The 12,737-nt window shown below is 43.2% G+C and overlaps 1 protein-coding gene across 2 annotated transcripts; it reads left to right on the top strand.

Moving 5' to 3' along the window:
• Window positions 1-1,184: 1,184 nt before the first annotated feature.
• Window positions 1,185-11,349, top strand: LOC122762447 (D(2) dopamine receptor A-like). 2 transcript variants are annotated; one of them, XM_044017632.1, is made up of 8 exons: window positions 1,185-1,196; window positions 2,630-3,027; window positions 4,117-4,226; window positions 5,390-5,568; window positions 8,017-8,234; window positions 8,784-8,867; window positions 8,993-9,335; window positions 10,192-11,349. In XM_044017632.1, exons 2-8 carry the CDS (start codon window positions 2,659-2,661, stop codon window positions 10,386-10,388), a joined length of 1,500 nt encoding a protein of 499 aa, XP_043873567.1. In that variant the 5' UTR covers window positions 1,185-1,196; window positions 2,630-2,658; the 3' UTR covers window positions 10,389-11,349. The 2 variants fall into 2 exon arrangements, with proteins under 2 accessions (XP_043873567.1, XP_043873568.1); XM_044017633.1 differs by lacking the exon at window positions 1,185-1,196 and having other exon boundaries at window positions 2,282-3,027; window positions 5,390-5,526.
• Window positions 11,350-12,737: the final 1,388 nt, after the last annotated feature.

The raw sequence follows: 12,737 nt of genomic DNA on the forward strand, positions 1-12,737 counted from the left end.
GTTCTCCAGAGTCTGTCACTTCTGTCACACAGAGCTGATAACACATGTTGTGTTAGCTATGCTGGTTCACAATGTCACCAGCAAAACTGACCCACACAGGTGACGGGTGTGTGTTGTCCAGCCACAGCAGCCTCCACCTCAGCCTCTGGACCTCCCAAAACAGAGATGCATTCTATCACTGGAAATGCTGGCCCCACATTCCTGGACCTGGCAGCAGTGGGTTAACTCATTTCATGAAATTGTCCTGGTGGAGTGGTCTGTGGCCCAGAGGCCCCCAGGCCCCCATTGCTCCCCGGGCGCAGATAAGGTTGCTTCCTGCACTGGCTTGTGTGTTCACTACTGGTGTTTAATAAAGACGGGTTAAATGTGGAGGACAAATTCACGATCACTGTTGGTGTGTGTGCAAAAATGACTCATTCTAAATTCTAATTCTAAACAGAGTGCAGCGCGGCCGACCTTGAAGAAACCGACGAAAGAAGAGGAGACTCAAGTTTTGTCGCCACTTTGACGTCAGCTGAGCTCAGAGCCACCAAAATATTTCTGCTCACATAGTTGCTGTGGGCGGAGTGCAGACGCATCGTGACACATTACATCTACACTTCTGTTCAATGTGGTCACAATGTGTCTCCGACGCAGTGGTTTGACAAACTGGAAAACAATTTGTCCTCAATGCGTCTCGGGTGTATTCACACCTGTACGAGAGCACATGCCCAAGAGGGAAGGAATTGGTATTGGATCAGTCTCGGTCTGGTCTTGGTGTCAGTCTCGGTCTGGTCTTGGTGTCAGTCTTGGTCTTGACCCTTTAAGTCTTACTTTTCCACTGCAGTGAATCATCACGTTTTCATGTTCCTGCATTTTAAATTTCATGGCTCTCAGTGATGAGCTTCCTCCTCCCATGGAAAACAGAGGTTCTGCTTCAGTGACAGGGGTTAACACCCCCCCATCTCACTCCTCTTCCTCCTCCTCCTGCTCCTCCTCCTGCTGCTCCTCCTCCTCTCCTCTCTACTGACCCAGGCTCAGCAGCAGTAGAACTGCTGTGTGTGGCTCAGGAGCACAGACTCCCTGAGGCTCCGGGTGAGGTAAACAGTGGATATTTGTCTGTCAAGGCTTATTATGGTGTTCAGCAGCAGGAGCAGCAGCAGGAGCAGCAGCAGCAGCAGCAGCAGGATCAGCAACAGCAGCAGCAGGTAGAAAGGGTAAGTTATTCACTTTGGTTCCAAAGCTTCAGTCGGGTCGTAAATGTTCACTGTTTGCTTGTGTTTACAGAGCAGCTTATTGTATATTATAGTCATTTGTAACCAGCGTGTTTAATTGTCTTAAATAGAGGTGTTCGCACTAAAATAGTAACTATCTATCTTTTCGTTATTGTAGATGATCACAGTTACTCACATACATTACAGCTTATATATATCATGCCTTACATAAAAAGAATAAATTATAAGAATAATTTAATAAAACGGTGATTAATAAATGTCATACAGCGGTAGTCGTTGGTTTGGTGTGTTTTTAGTGATTAGTTGGTTTGGTCTGTTTGTAGTGATTGTTGGTTTGGTGTGTTTGTAGTCGCTGGTTTGGTGTGTTTGTAGTCGCTGGTTTGGTGTGTTTTTAGTGAGTGTTGGTTTGGTGTGTTTGTAGTGATTGTTGGTTTGGTGTGTTTTTAGTGATTGTTGGTTTGGTGTTTGTAGTCGTTGGTTTGGTGTGTTTTTTAGTGATTTTTTGGTTTGGTGTGTTTTTAGTGATTGCTGGTTTGGTGTGTTTTTAGTCATTGGTTTGGTGTGTTTTAGTGATTGTTGGTTTGGTGTGCTTGTAGTGATTATTGGTTTTGTGTGTTTGTAGTCGCTGGTTGTGTTTTAGTGATTGTTGGGTTGGTGTGTTTTAGTGATTTTTGGTTTGGTGTGTTTTTAGTGACTGTTGGTTTGGTGTGTTTTTAGTCGCTGGTTTGGTGTGTTTGTAGTCGCTGGTTTGGTGTGTTTTAGTCATTGGTTTGGTGTGTTTTAGTGATTGCTGGTTTGGTGTGTTTTAGTGATTGTTGGTTTGGTGTGTTTTCAGTCATGGTTTGGTGTGTTTTTAGTGATTTTTTGGTTTGGTGTGTTTTTAGTGATTGTTGGTTTGTGTGTTGTAGTCATTGGTTTGGTGTGTTTTAGTGATTGCTGGTTTGGTGTTTGTAGTTGGTTTGGTGTGTTTTTAGTCGTTGGTTTGGTGTGTTTGTAGTCATTGGTTTGGTGTGTTTTCAGTCGTTGGTTTGGTGTGTTTTTAGTGATTGTTGGTTCGGTGTGTTTTTAGTGATTGTTGGTTTGGTGTGTTTTAGTGATTGTGATTTAGTGTTGGGTCAGTCGACAGCAGAGATTGAGTTATTGATTTGTTTGAGTGCAGTTCACAGGTCAGGGACCCGGGAGCAGCTGTTGTGCTGGTTCAGGTAGGTTGTGTTGCGGTTGTGTTGCGGTTGTGTCATTGACATCGTTCATATACTGCAGTTTAACATCATGTCGTCATATTCATTCCTGTCCAGTGGACTTTTAGCCTGTAGAGTTCTCTGATGTATACCTGTGATGGGTTTTATTATCCTTCAGTGCACAGTGGGCAACAATTGGTCCCAACATCATTTTTCTTCTCTTTTCTTTTTTGTCAGCCAATGACAATGTCCGCTGGAGCAAGACGATGACGTTATACAATGTGTCAGAAGAAACCTCCCCTCCCTCGTTCCCTCTCTCCTCTGTGTCTGTCACTCATGAGCCCTTAGATCCACTTGTATCCTTTCCCACCTCCTCCTCCTCCTCCTCCTCCTCCTCCTCGCTGACCTCTTCTAACTGCACCAGTGCTCCTATGGCCTCCTCTCCTCCATACAACTTCTATGCGGTGCTGCTGGTACTGCTCATCTTCTGCGTGGTGTTTGGGAATGTGCTGGTGTGTGTGGCGGTGTCTCGGGAGCGTGCGCTGCAGACAACAACCAACTACCTCATCGTCTCCCTGGCTGTGTCTGACCTGCTGCTCGCCACACTGGTCATGCCGTGGGGCGTCTACCTAGAGGTTTGTATTTTTATATTTTTATTGTATATCTGTTCATGAATTGTCCTTAGAAGGAGAGTTCAGATTGTATAGGGAAATGTTGACCGTCGCTATGAATGAAAACAAGGCTGCCAGAGAAATGTGAGCCATTTAACACAAGACTCACTGAATAAAACCCATGCCTGCTTAAGTTTATGTTAAGACTGTATTCCCCACAGACTTCACTTTCCAGTTGAAAAGTGAAGTCTGTAAATCGTGCTCTCCTCACACCAAAGTCCACCGTGAAAATCAATCTTTTCACGTCTTTTTTACGTGGAGCAGCAAAACGATGTCTGACTGTGTGGGTGGAGTTTGCATGTTGTGTCCGTGTCTCTGGGTTCTGCATGCAGATGTTACCTGGACACGGGGGGGAATGTGAGAGTGAACGTTGACCCGCTGTCAGCTGGGACTGGCTCCTGTGGCCCCACGACCCTCATGTGAAGGATAAGGCAGTAGAATTTGTGAATAAAGAAAGTGACACAAACTTAGTTTGACTCTGTTTTCTTCATGAACTTCAGAGTGAGCACATTTACAAACTTCAATTTCCATCAGTAAAGGCTAATGTTGATAAATGACAGATGATAACGGGGTAAACTTATTCTTACGATACCGTAGACTTAACCAGGCGTAGCTTTTATTTGTCAAGCCTTGTATTCAGGGCCAAGTATTTGTTTTTCCTTGTCTGTCTGCTGGTCGGTTCTTGGTACTGGCAGAGTGACAGTAACTCATTAAACAGCTTTAACGACTATAGTGTATCCTGATTGGATAACATGTTGTGGGACATCAGAAGAGTTCCTCCTGGATTTACTGTCAGAGACTCATGTCACTGAGTAAACACTCCAGATCAATGACACCTGTAAAGATTTTTAACCCAGCTTTAACTCTGTTACTTCACTGACAGCAGATGCTCTTTATTAATAATTCAATAAATCATGTCAATTAAGTGATTTAAAAAAGAGGATGACTCTGTTTTATTATTATTATTATTATTATGTTTATTGTATTATGGAGAACATGAATAAATAAATGTAAAAACAGGTTAGTCATTGATGTCACTGTATTTACTTGAAGGTGGTGGGCGAGTGGCGCTTCAGTCTCATCCACTGTGACATCCTGCTGACCCTGGACGTCATGATGTGCACCGCCAGCATCCTCAACCTCTGCGCCATCAGCATCGACAGGTGCACTCTTATTTTCTTATCATGGTCTGTCTTCTGTTTAGACTTCCTTTTGTTGTTGGTGTGGGCCGGATGACAGAATCATCAATTTACACATACACTGTTCACACGCATGCACGGGTTAATGTAAAACCAAACAGAGCAGAGCAGCAGGACAGAAGCCAGCAGGGGGCGCCCACATGAACCAAAACTGAAAATCAGGAAACACTGGGACGAAAAACCCAAACCGTAACATTTGAAATAACTTTAAATGATCATGCCAACTCTGTACCATTGTTGTTGTTTTTTAATCTAATTTTGTTGTCTTTGGCTCTGGTTATGGTCTGTGTGATCTTACCTCACTGAAGTCAAGGCATTGCAATTGTATAGATGAAAATTCATGCTTCACAGAATGAATCCATGAAGAATCTATGAAAATAATGAGGAGGCTCTCATCAAAGACGTTCTACACGAGAGGAAGTGCTGGCTCTGCACAAAAGTCATTTTAACCTTTTAAACCTTTAAAAAAGGTCAAAGAGCTTCAAACTGGGGAGCTCGTGGAGAGGTGATGAACACTCACTAGTTCAAATACCAATTAGACTAACTAACTAAAACCCTTTCACCTGTGTAGGTATTTTGACTAAGGTCTTTTTTGTGTGTGTGTGTGTGTGTGTGTGTGTGTGTGGGTTCTGCAGCTTCCTGCCACAGTCCACAGACCTGCTACAGATTGGGGTTCATTAGAGACTCTAAATTGACCACAGGTGTAAATATAAAATGTGAATGGTTATTGTTGTGTGTGTGTGTGTGTGTGTGTGTGTGTGACCCTGTGATGGACTAGTGACCTGACCATGTTATTACCCCCACCTTTAGCCCTTTGACAGCTGCAGCTTTCCTTACAACACTGAAAAAGATCAAGTGTTTGAAGATGAATGGATGAATGCAAATGAAACTCACAGTCAAGTACTTCTACTATTATTTTCTATTATTATTTTCTCCCTTTAATTGAAATAAATGTCATATTTGGTCCTGCTCGTTGAGTCGACTCGCTGACAGTTCTGTGTTGTGTGTCTTTGTGGATGTGAAGCCGCAGCTTTAGTCACTTTGAAGTTCCACATCAAGTGCTGTGTAGGTCACTTAAAGAGTCATGCTAATGTGCTGTGTGTGTGTGTGTGTGTGTCCTCCTGCAGATACACAGCTGTGGCCATGCCGCTGCTGTACAACACCAGATACAGCTCCCGGAGGAGGGTGGCGGTGATGATCGCTGTGGTGTGGTTCCTCTCTTTTGCCATCTCCTGTCCTTTACTGTTTGGACTCAACAACACTGGTAACAGCGTCATCTGTCCTCACCAGTTTCTCCACACTTTGGGTGTGTTCACACTTAGCATGTTTGGTTTGATTCTAATGAACGTTGGTGTGTAATTCCGAACACTCGGATAGTGTTTACATGACACTTTATATTCACAGTCTGATGAAAATCTGACTTTTAACATGGAAGTAAGATGAAGCGAGGTTAATCAGGAAGTTGAAGATGTCGGACACTGAAATAATGTCCTCTCAGGTTCTTTCCATATTCAGTCTTGGACTGCCACGGTGGCACTGTGAGTAATCTGAGTTACTATATGATAATGTACTGCTGTATTATCCCATCACACAGCAGGGGGAGCTACAGCAAAGACAAACTCAAGTTTAACAAGGCAGCCTATGACTCTGCCTCTGTCTGCCTCTGGGTTCAGACAGATCACAATTACAACCTTGTTGCCCCCCGCGTGCAAACAACCTGCGGACACCATCCCCATCACACCACCGTCTCAGCAGGAGCACTGTCAGCCTCAGGGCCTCTGGTACAGATTTGTGGTCCAACGTGCAGTTATGAGTATCGATGCTGAACAAAATGTGTGTGTATGTTTGATGTTGATGATGGTATAAATCCAGGGGACAGTATATCAAATGTAGTAAGAGTGGTAGTGGTAAGTCAGCAAGAATTGTTTTACTCGTATAGTTTCCTTGAGCGTCCAATGTCTCTGATGTGAGATCACAATCACTGAGTGTGAACCTGTTGGTGTGCGGTTCAGAGATGACTTACCTAGAATATTCACATCTTGTTTTAAACTTGATGTCCTTTCATCCCAAAGTGGGGGTTAGGGTGAAAGCTCTCCTCCCATTCTACACCTAAAGACTCTGGGAACCACAAGCAGGCCTCCATTTTCACAGTGGCGTGGTCTGACGGGGTCTGATCACTAAGTGCTTTATATGTGAGGAGGAGGATTTTAATTTCTACTCTAAATTTTACAGGGAGCCACTTTTCCTGGTTCCCATCAGTACCCGTGTTGCTGCATTCTGAACCATTCTCAAGACTCTTGACCACAACAACACCTACTGAAGAGCTGTCAAGAAAACTCTGCATGGGTTAAGCTGCAGATCAAGCCTTCCATGTTCTGCCAAAGGAAAAAAAACATCTTTTATCAGCACTGTCTCTTACAGAAATAATATGAAAAGTCATTTATCTGTCCACTTCTTCACCAAGCACATAAAGAACATCTGCAGCTTCTGCAGTTTTTGTCTTATCCTAGTTAAGCTTATGGCTCATCAAGTGAAAACAAAAGACCTTTATGGAGCATAACTGTTGTTAAATATCACATAAAATCACTAAATACTACTAGTTAGTTACTAGTAACTATTAGTTCTACAACTGTGTTCAAACATAAACTATATTTTGACAATGCATTACATCAGATATGTGCAAATTTAGCAGATTTATGGCAGCATGTAGCCTCATGGTGTAACGCCTGACGGAGTTGTGTGGCTTAGGCGCAGGACTTCTGTCCCCTCCTCAGTGAGGACATGGGACGACTGAATCTGTCCCTGTGCAGTAAATCATTATGTTGTTCTCATATGTCCATGAGCACAGAGCCACAGAGCTTTCACACATATTCCACATGGCAGCGGTAGAGTGAAGTGTTGTCTGCTCTGCTCAAAGTGGACACACATAATCCCATAATCACATGTTGTCTCACGAATGAAGATGCTCAGCAGCTCACGTCCGCCTACATGAAAGCAGCTATGAGAACACATGTGCTTGCACTCAACTCCAAGGAAACCACTTCGCTGTGAATAATACTTCTCTCTCCTGTTCACATTCAAATGTGATGTATGTCATTGTGATGACACGAGCGTCGCTCCTGAACCAAACATCATCCCTCGTGTTTCTTATCACAGAGGAGTGACGACGGTGACACTGTGTGTGTGTGTGTGTGTCGCTCTCATGTTGCATCTAAGCTCATTCAGGTTTAATCGATTAATCCTGACTTTAACCCTAACTCATCTGGAGCTGTGTGTCAGTTGTGATCCGTTAGCTCAGTGTATTTCTAGACATTGTTCTTCCTCTTGTGTTGATCCATATTAAAGGCCTGTGATGAATGCACTCAACAGAACATTACAACAGTGTCCTGACCCGACACCCTTTGATGGCTCCATAGTCACCGGGTCAGTGTGGATGTCAATAAAACATGTTGACGATTGTCAAGTCATGACTAAAGGGAAGTTTAAACTCATGTTCGTTTTGACTGAAAGTCAGAGTTGTGTATATTGTATATTATATTGCAGTGATGTGGGAAGACATGCAGTATATTGTTATTTCCAGTTCCAGCTGAGCTCATCATACTGACTGCACTGTATTTAGAGGAGTATCAGTTTCCTTTAACATGTTTCAAACAAAACTAACCTCTGAAAGTGTCTGTACAACATTCATAATGTGCATTTCACACTTTATTCATCTGTCTTTATAAACTTATAAACGTATCCATCCTTCCATTAGCCAGTGGGGAAGGAACCACGTGCAGCTTTGGCGACCCAGCCTTCGTGGTGTACTCCTCTGTGGCCTCCTTCTACGTCCCCTTCATCGTAACCTTGCTGGTGTATGTGCAGATCTGTGTGGTTCTGCGCAAACGGGCCAGACGCACCGTCCCATCACGCCGCCATAGTGTGCACACACAAGACAGGACGGAGGCAGCAGATGGTCATGGACTTGGAAAGGTAAAACAGAAACATTTTGAAATTCACCCTCAGATCTGAACAAAAAATCTTTGTTGAACTTGCACCATCAACTACTCTGTATTAGCTTGTCCCAGCTCTTCATGTTAAACAAGTTCTCCGGAACATTGTAGATAAAGGCAACTGGAGTGAAACATTCATTGAAACATCATTATTTTTACATTTGGATTATTGATACGAGCGTGAACCTCTAGCATGGGTGACTTTCCTCTGCAGACACGTTAACTTCAAATCTCTTAAATGAGGGAATCAGTCACTTAACATGAAGATGATGAACCTGCTGATTCTGCTACTGCTTACATTTCAAGTGACTTACTCTTCGGAGCAAACGTCAGTGGACGCCATGATTCACGTCCACAAAAACAGTCATTCAGATCATTGGTCTGATTGGTTGTAGGTCCATCCAACTGCATACAGAGGCACTTCTATGAAAGTGGGAGGGGACTACTCCCTTCCCAGACTCATGCTCGGTCTTAAATAAGATGGAGATTAGATAAGATTAACCAGGCTAATTTACCTCTTACCTTTCAGAATGAGTGCACACAGCCTGAGGATGTGAAGTTGTGCACCCTGATCCTGAGGCCTGCCGCTGCAGCCCCACAGCGCAAGAAAGTGGTGAGGTGTTTTTTTAAACAAAGTGATACAGAAGCCCAGTGATGCTCTGCTTGATTCTTAATATTATATTTTCCATTCCATTATATTAGCAGCTACAGTTTACACCGTTTCTCCCCTTTTGTCAGACCTTGGTGAAGGAGGCGGCGGCGGTGGTTCATCCCCTTGAACTGGAGCCGAGTCAGTTTTTGCCACAAATTGAGCCAAGTCTGGCTCCTCCCACTGGCCCCCAGACCTCCACCCACACAAGACAGACGAGGATCTCTCTGTCCATCTCAGTCGGACCTTCCCCGGTTCTTCCTTCAACCATGACCCGATCGGTCCTGATTCCCCGTCCCCCGGCCCTCGATGATGGCATGAGGGAAAGGGAGGGATGGAAGGAGTGCAAGGGGATCACAAAAGAGAGGGTGAGAGGGAGGCTGTCACAGCAGAAAGAGAGGAAGGCCACACAGATGCTCGCTATAGTGCTTGGTAAGTGTGTGTGTGTGTGTGTGTGTGTGTGTTGACTTCATATATAAACAAGTAAACCATATATTCAGTTTGCTATGTTTAATATTTCCAAATGAAAGTACAATGAACATTTAAATAATTCAACAAACTAATATAACAAATAATATTTAACAAGTGGATTCAATCAGTCAGTCAATTCAATACATTATCAAATATTATTATTATTATTATCAAAACAATACTTCATCAAACTGTGTGAGTGTGAGGCCTGTGAGCAGCATCACTGGGGTGGGGTAAATGCTGGGGTAAATATTATTTTCACATAACACATGAATCTTTTTTTAAAGAGATTTTCTTCAGGAAAAAAAGACATATTATTTAAATCCAACTTGTCCTCGTTTTCTTATATCTCTCAGTATTTTCTTGTTTTTTTACGGTGGGGCATTTACACGATGAGGACATTGTGCTTCTCGTCCGTCTCACTGATCACTTTACCGAGGTTCTATCTGAAATAGAGCAGCAGGTGATAATATGTTCATGAGTATGCTTCGTCACTGCAGTGGAATAAACGGCCGTGACAACACCTGCTTTTTCACTCCTGCTTTCTATTAAATCCTGATGGTTGAGAAAGACAACAAAAACATTCATAACTAGAGTACAACTGTATGCCTCAAAGCATTGAGGTTAAAGGTCAGGGTTAGAAATGTCACCTGATGACAAAACTATAAAATAAAGAAGTCAACACTCCCGTTACAGGAGATGAGTCTACGAAATGCAAACCATGTGCAGTAACATGTATGTGACCTTGTTAGCGTCATGTGCCGCATGTAGAACATGTCGCTCACACACACACACATGTTCCTGTCCTGTCTCCAAGGTGTGTTCATCATCTGCTGGCTGCCTTTCTTCCTCACACATGTGCTGAAGGCCCACTGCACGAGCTGCTGTATCTCACCCTCACTGTACAGTGGCGTCACCTGGCTGGGTTACCTCAACAGTGCCGTCAACCCTATCATCTACACCACCTTCAACGTTGAGTTTCGGAAAGCCTTCATCAAGATCCTGCACTGTTAACACTCGCAGAGGATGAAAGTGTCAGCTGACACAAACACAAGGAATTTGAAAGTTCAAATGGAGGAAGAGAAAACAAACAGAATGAGTTTGAGTGAAACCCCAAAACACTGCAGATATGAATGGAAAAGACCTGCAATGTGTTGTGTAAATAAAGTGTGTAAAGGGAATTTGTAGAATCATCACATGACATGACTGATTTACCATTACATTGGTTTTCATGTCAGACTTTCACTCTTGTATTTTCTTGTAATCTTCTCATTGGTTTGCAGTGTTTTCTCAGCGGACCTTCATCATGTCTACACAGAAGGAAGAGACACAACTGGAAAAACTGCAAACTAAACATCTGTTAACGACACGAAATACATGTACAGGCGCGCGTGCGTGCGTGTGTGTGTGTGTGTGTGTGTGGGCATATTCATGCAACTCCTGAGTGAAAGAGAGTCCAACCCCTCTCAGGGAGACTGGTTCCGGAGCCCAAGCTGTGCGTCAAGGCGATATATCCCGACTATATATCTGGTTGGAACCTCTTGAGCTCTGGACCAGCTCAGGCTCCTTGCATCTTCGGGCTGTGCCGGCGCTCGTTATCCACGTGCGGGCGAGGGAAAGTTAGTCGATTTCTTTGATTCTTCAATTCTTCGGCCTTTCAACCGGTCTTTGTCCGGTCCCTCACCTAAGACCTGTTTGACTTCCATAACCTTACCAGGGACATAAAGCCCCCGACAACTGAGCTCCTAGGATCATTGGGACAAAACCCTCCACCACGATCAGGTGATGGCTCCAAGAGGGGGTAGTCATAGTAATAAAGGTAAATTGTGAATTGAAAATAAGTTCACATCCATAACAATGGCCATTTTTCTTTTTCAATGCCTTAAACACTCAAGTAAATATTGGTAAAACAATTGTTATTGCTAGCACCAAAAAAAAGCTTATTGTATTTACTTAGTGTGTTTGCTGGGGATGTACAAATAAAACAAATAAAACAAATAAAACAAAAGCCAACAAATGCTGGAACAATAATATATTCTTTTCCTGTCCATGCACACCCAACGCGCTCTTTGAAATCTGGGCGCGTTGATGGCACAAACCACGTCATACACACAATGCAGAAGTATATCAGGACCTTTAGTGTTGACTTAAAACACTTCTGTACTGACCCACAAAGAAGCTCATGTCTTGATTTCTTTCCTGTTCTTTTTCAGCCTTACTTGTGTGTAAAAACTCATACTTCTTAGATTTAATTAGGGGGTTACAGTTGTTGTTGTTGTTGTTGTGTTATGCACAACAGTATGGTCTTATATGTATGAAGTGCTTTTAGTTCTCTGGTGCACTTGTCTCCTACACTGTATACTTGATCTGTGTTGTACATCCAGAAATGTAACCTAGCTGAGCTGAGCTCACACCTTGGCTGTGGTTCCTTGTCTCTGCCAGCACCTTGCACTATGCCGTAATATAAGAACACACACACACACACACACAGTGTCTTTTAAGTATATAAATGTAACATTGTGTGTGTGTGTGTGTGTGTCACCACACTGTCCTGATGTTCCTCAGTGTTTCTGAGTCGCATGGTGTACATTACCCTCTATTGTTTCACTCACAATAATCCCCATGCATCTTTCATCGATGTCTGAGTGCACGTATCTGTTACTGTCTTTGGGACTGGAACCCTGTCTGTTGTGACCAGAGGACAGTGGAGAGGACGGTGAACGACACTGGTGCTAAAAGGTGTAACATTATGAGAGGATAAAGTTTATTGAGGACGGTAAAGACGTGACAAACTGCCAAACCCTGAAAGTGATGATGGATTCCCATTAATGGCTCGTATATTTCTGGATTACAGATGCACCAGAACAAGCTGGCGTCTTCAGAATGGTGTTGGCGCGGTGATGCCTTAGTTCTGCCTATAGTAACCGGCTGGTTGAAGAAATGGAGTCATCACATGCAAACCTGTGCGGTGACAGTCAGGTGAGGTTATGGTGTTTATCACACTGCATTACTTTATTATTAGTAAATAATATGAGTTATTGCTCAGATGTTTCACTGGTTTAGTTTCATCGACTGTGATGATTTCCCCACACAGGGGAATCTGTAAGCACAGCGTGGAGGAACTGGTCGAGGAACTCTGGAGGCACGAGGTTTGCAGGAGCACAGGTGACGTTAGAAGCAGCACATTAGGCTCCAATAAAATCAAGGCATAAGTTGAGTTTTTATTTGTAATTAAAACAGTCCAATTTTTCAGCTGCATACATGTGAACAGTTTCTTTAATCATTTATATATATATATATATATACATAAAAAAACATTTAAATGGCAACACTCAGTATATCGACATCACTCATTAGTGCATT

The sequence above is a fragment of the Solea senegalensis genome, unplaced genomic scaffold (genome assembly GCF_019176455.1).
Source record: "Solea senegalensis isolate Sse05_10M unplaced genomic scaffold, IFAPA_SoseM_1 scf7180000015688, whole genome shotgun sequence".
Lineage (NCBI taxonomy): Eukaryota > Metazoa > Chordata > Actinopteri > Pleuronectiformes > Soleidae > Solea > Solea senegalensis.

What these genes read in the sequence shown, in the direction of transcription:
- LOC122762447 (XM_044017632.1), top strand. Translation starts at nt 2,659, where the DNA reads ATGACGTTATACAATGTGTCAGAAGAAACCTCCCCTCCCTCGTTCCCT. An exon ending in TGCGCCATCAGCATCGACAG is followed by an intron (nt 4,227 to 5,389) that starts GTGCACTCTTAT and finishes GTCCTCCTGCAG; the next exon opens with ATACACAGCTGTGGCCATGC. An exon ending in CCAGTTTCTCCACACTTTGG is followed by an intron (nt 5,569 to 8,016) that starts GTGTGTTCACAC and finishes TCCTTCCATTAG; the next exon opens with CCAGTGGGGAAGGAACCACG.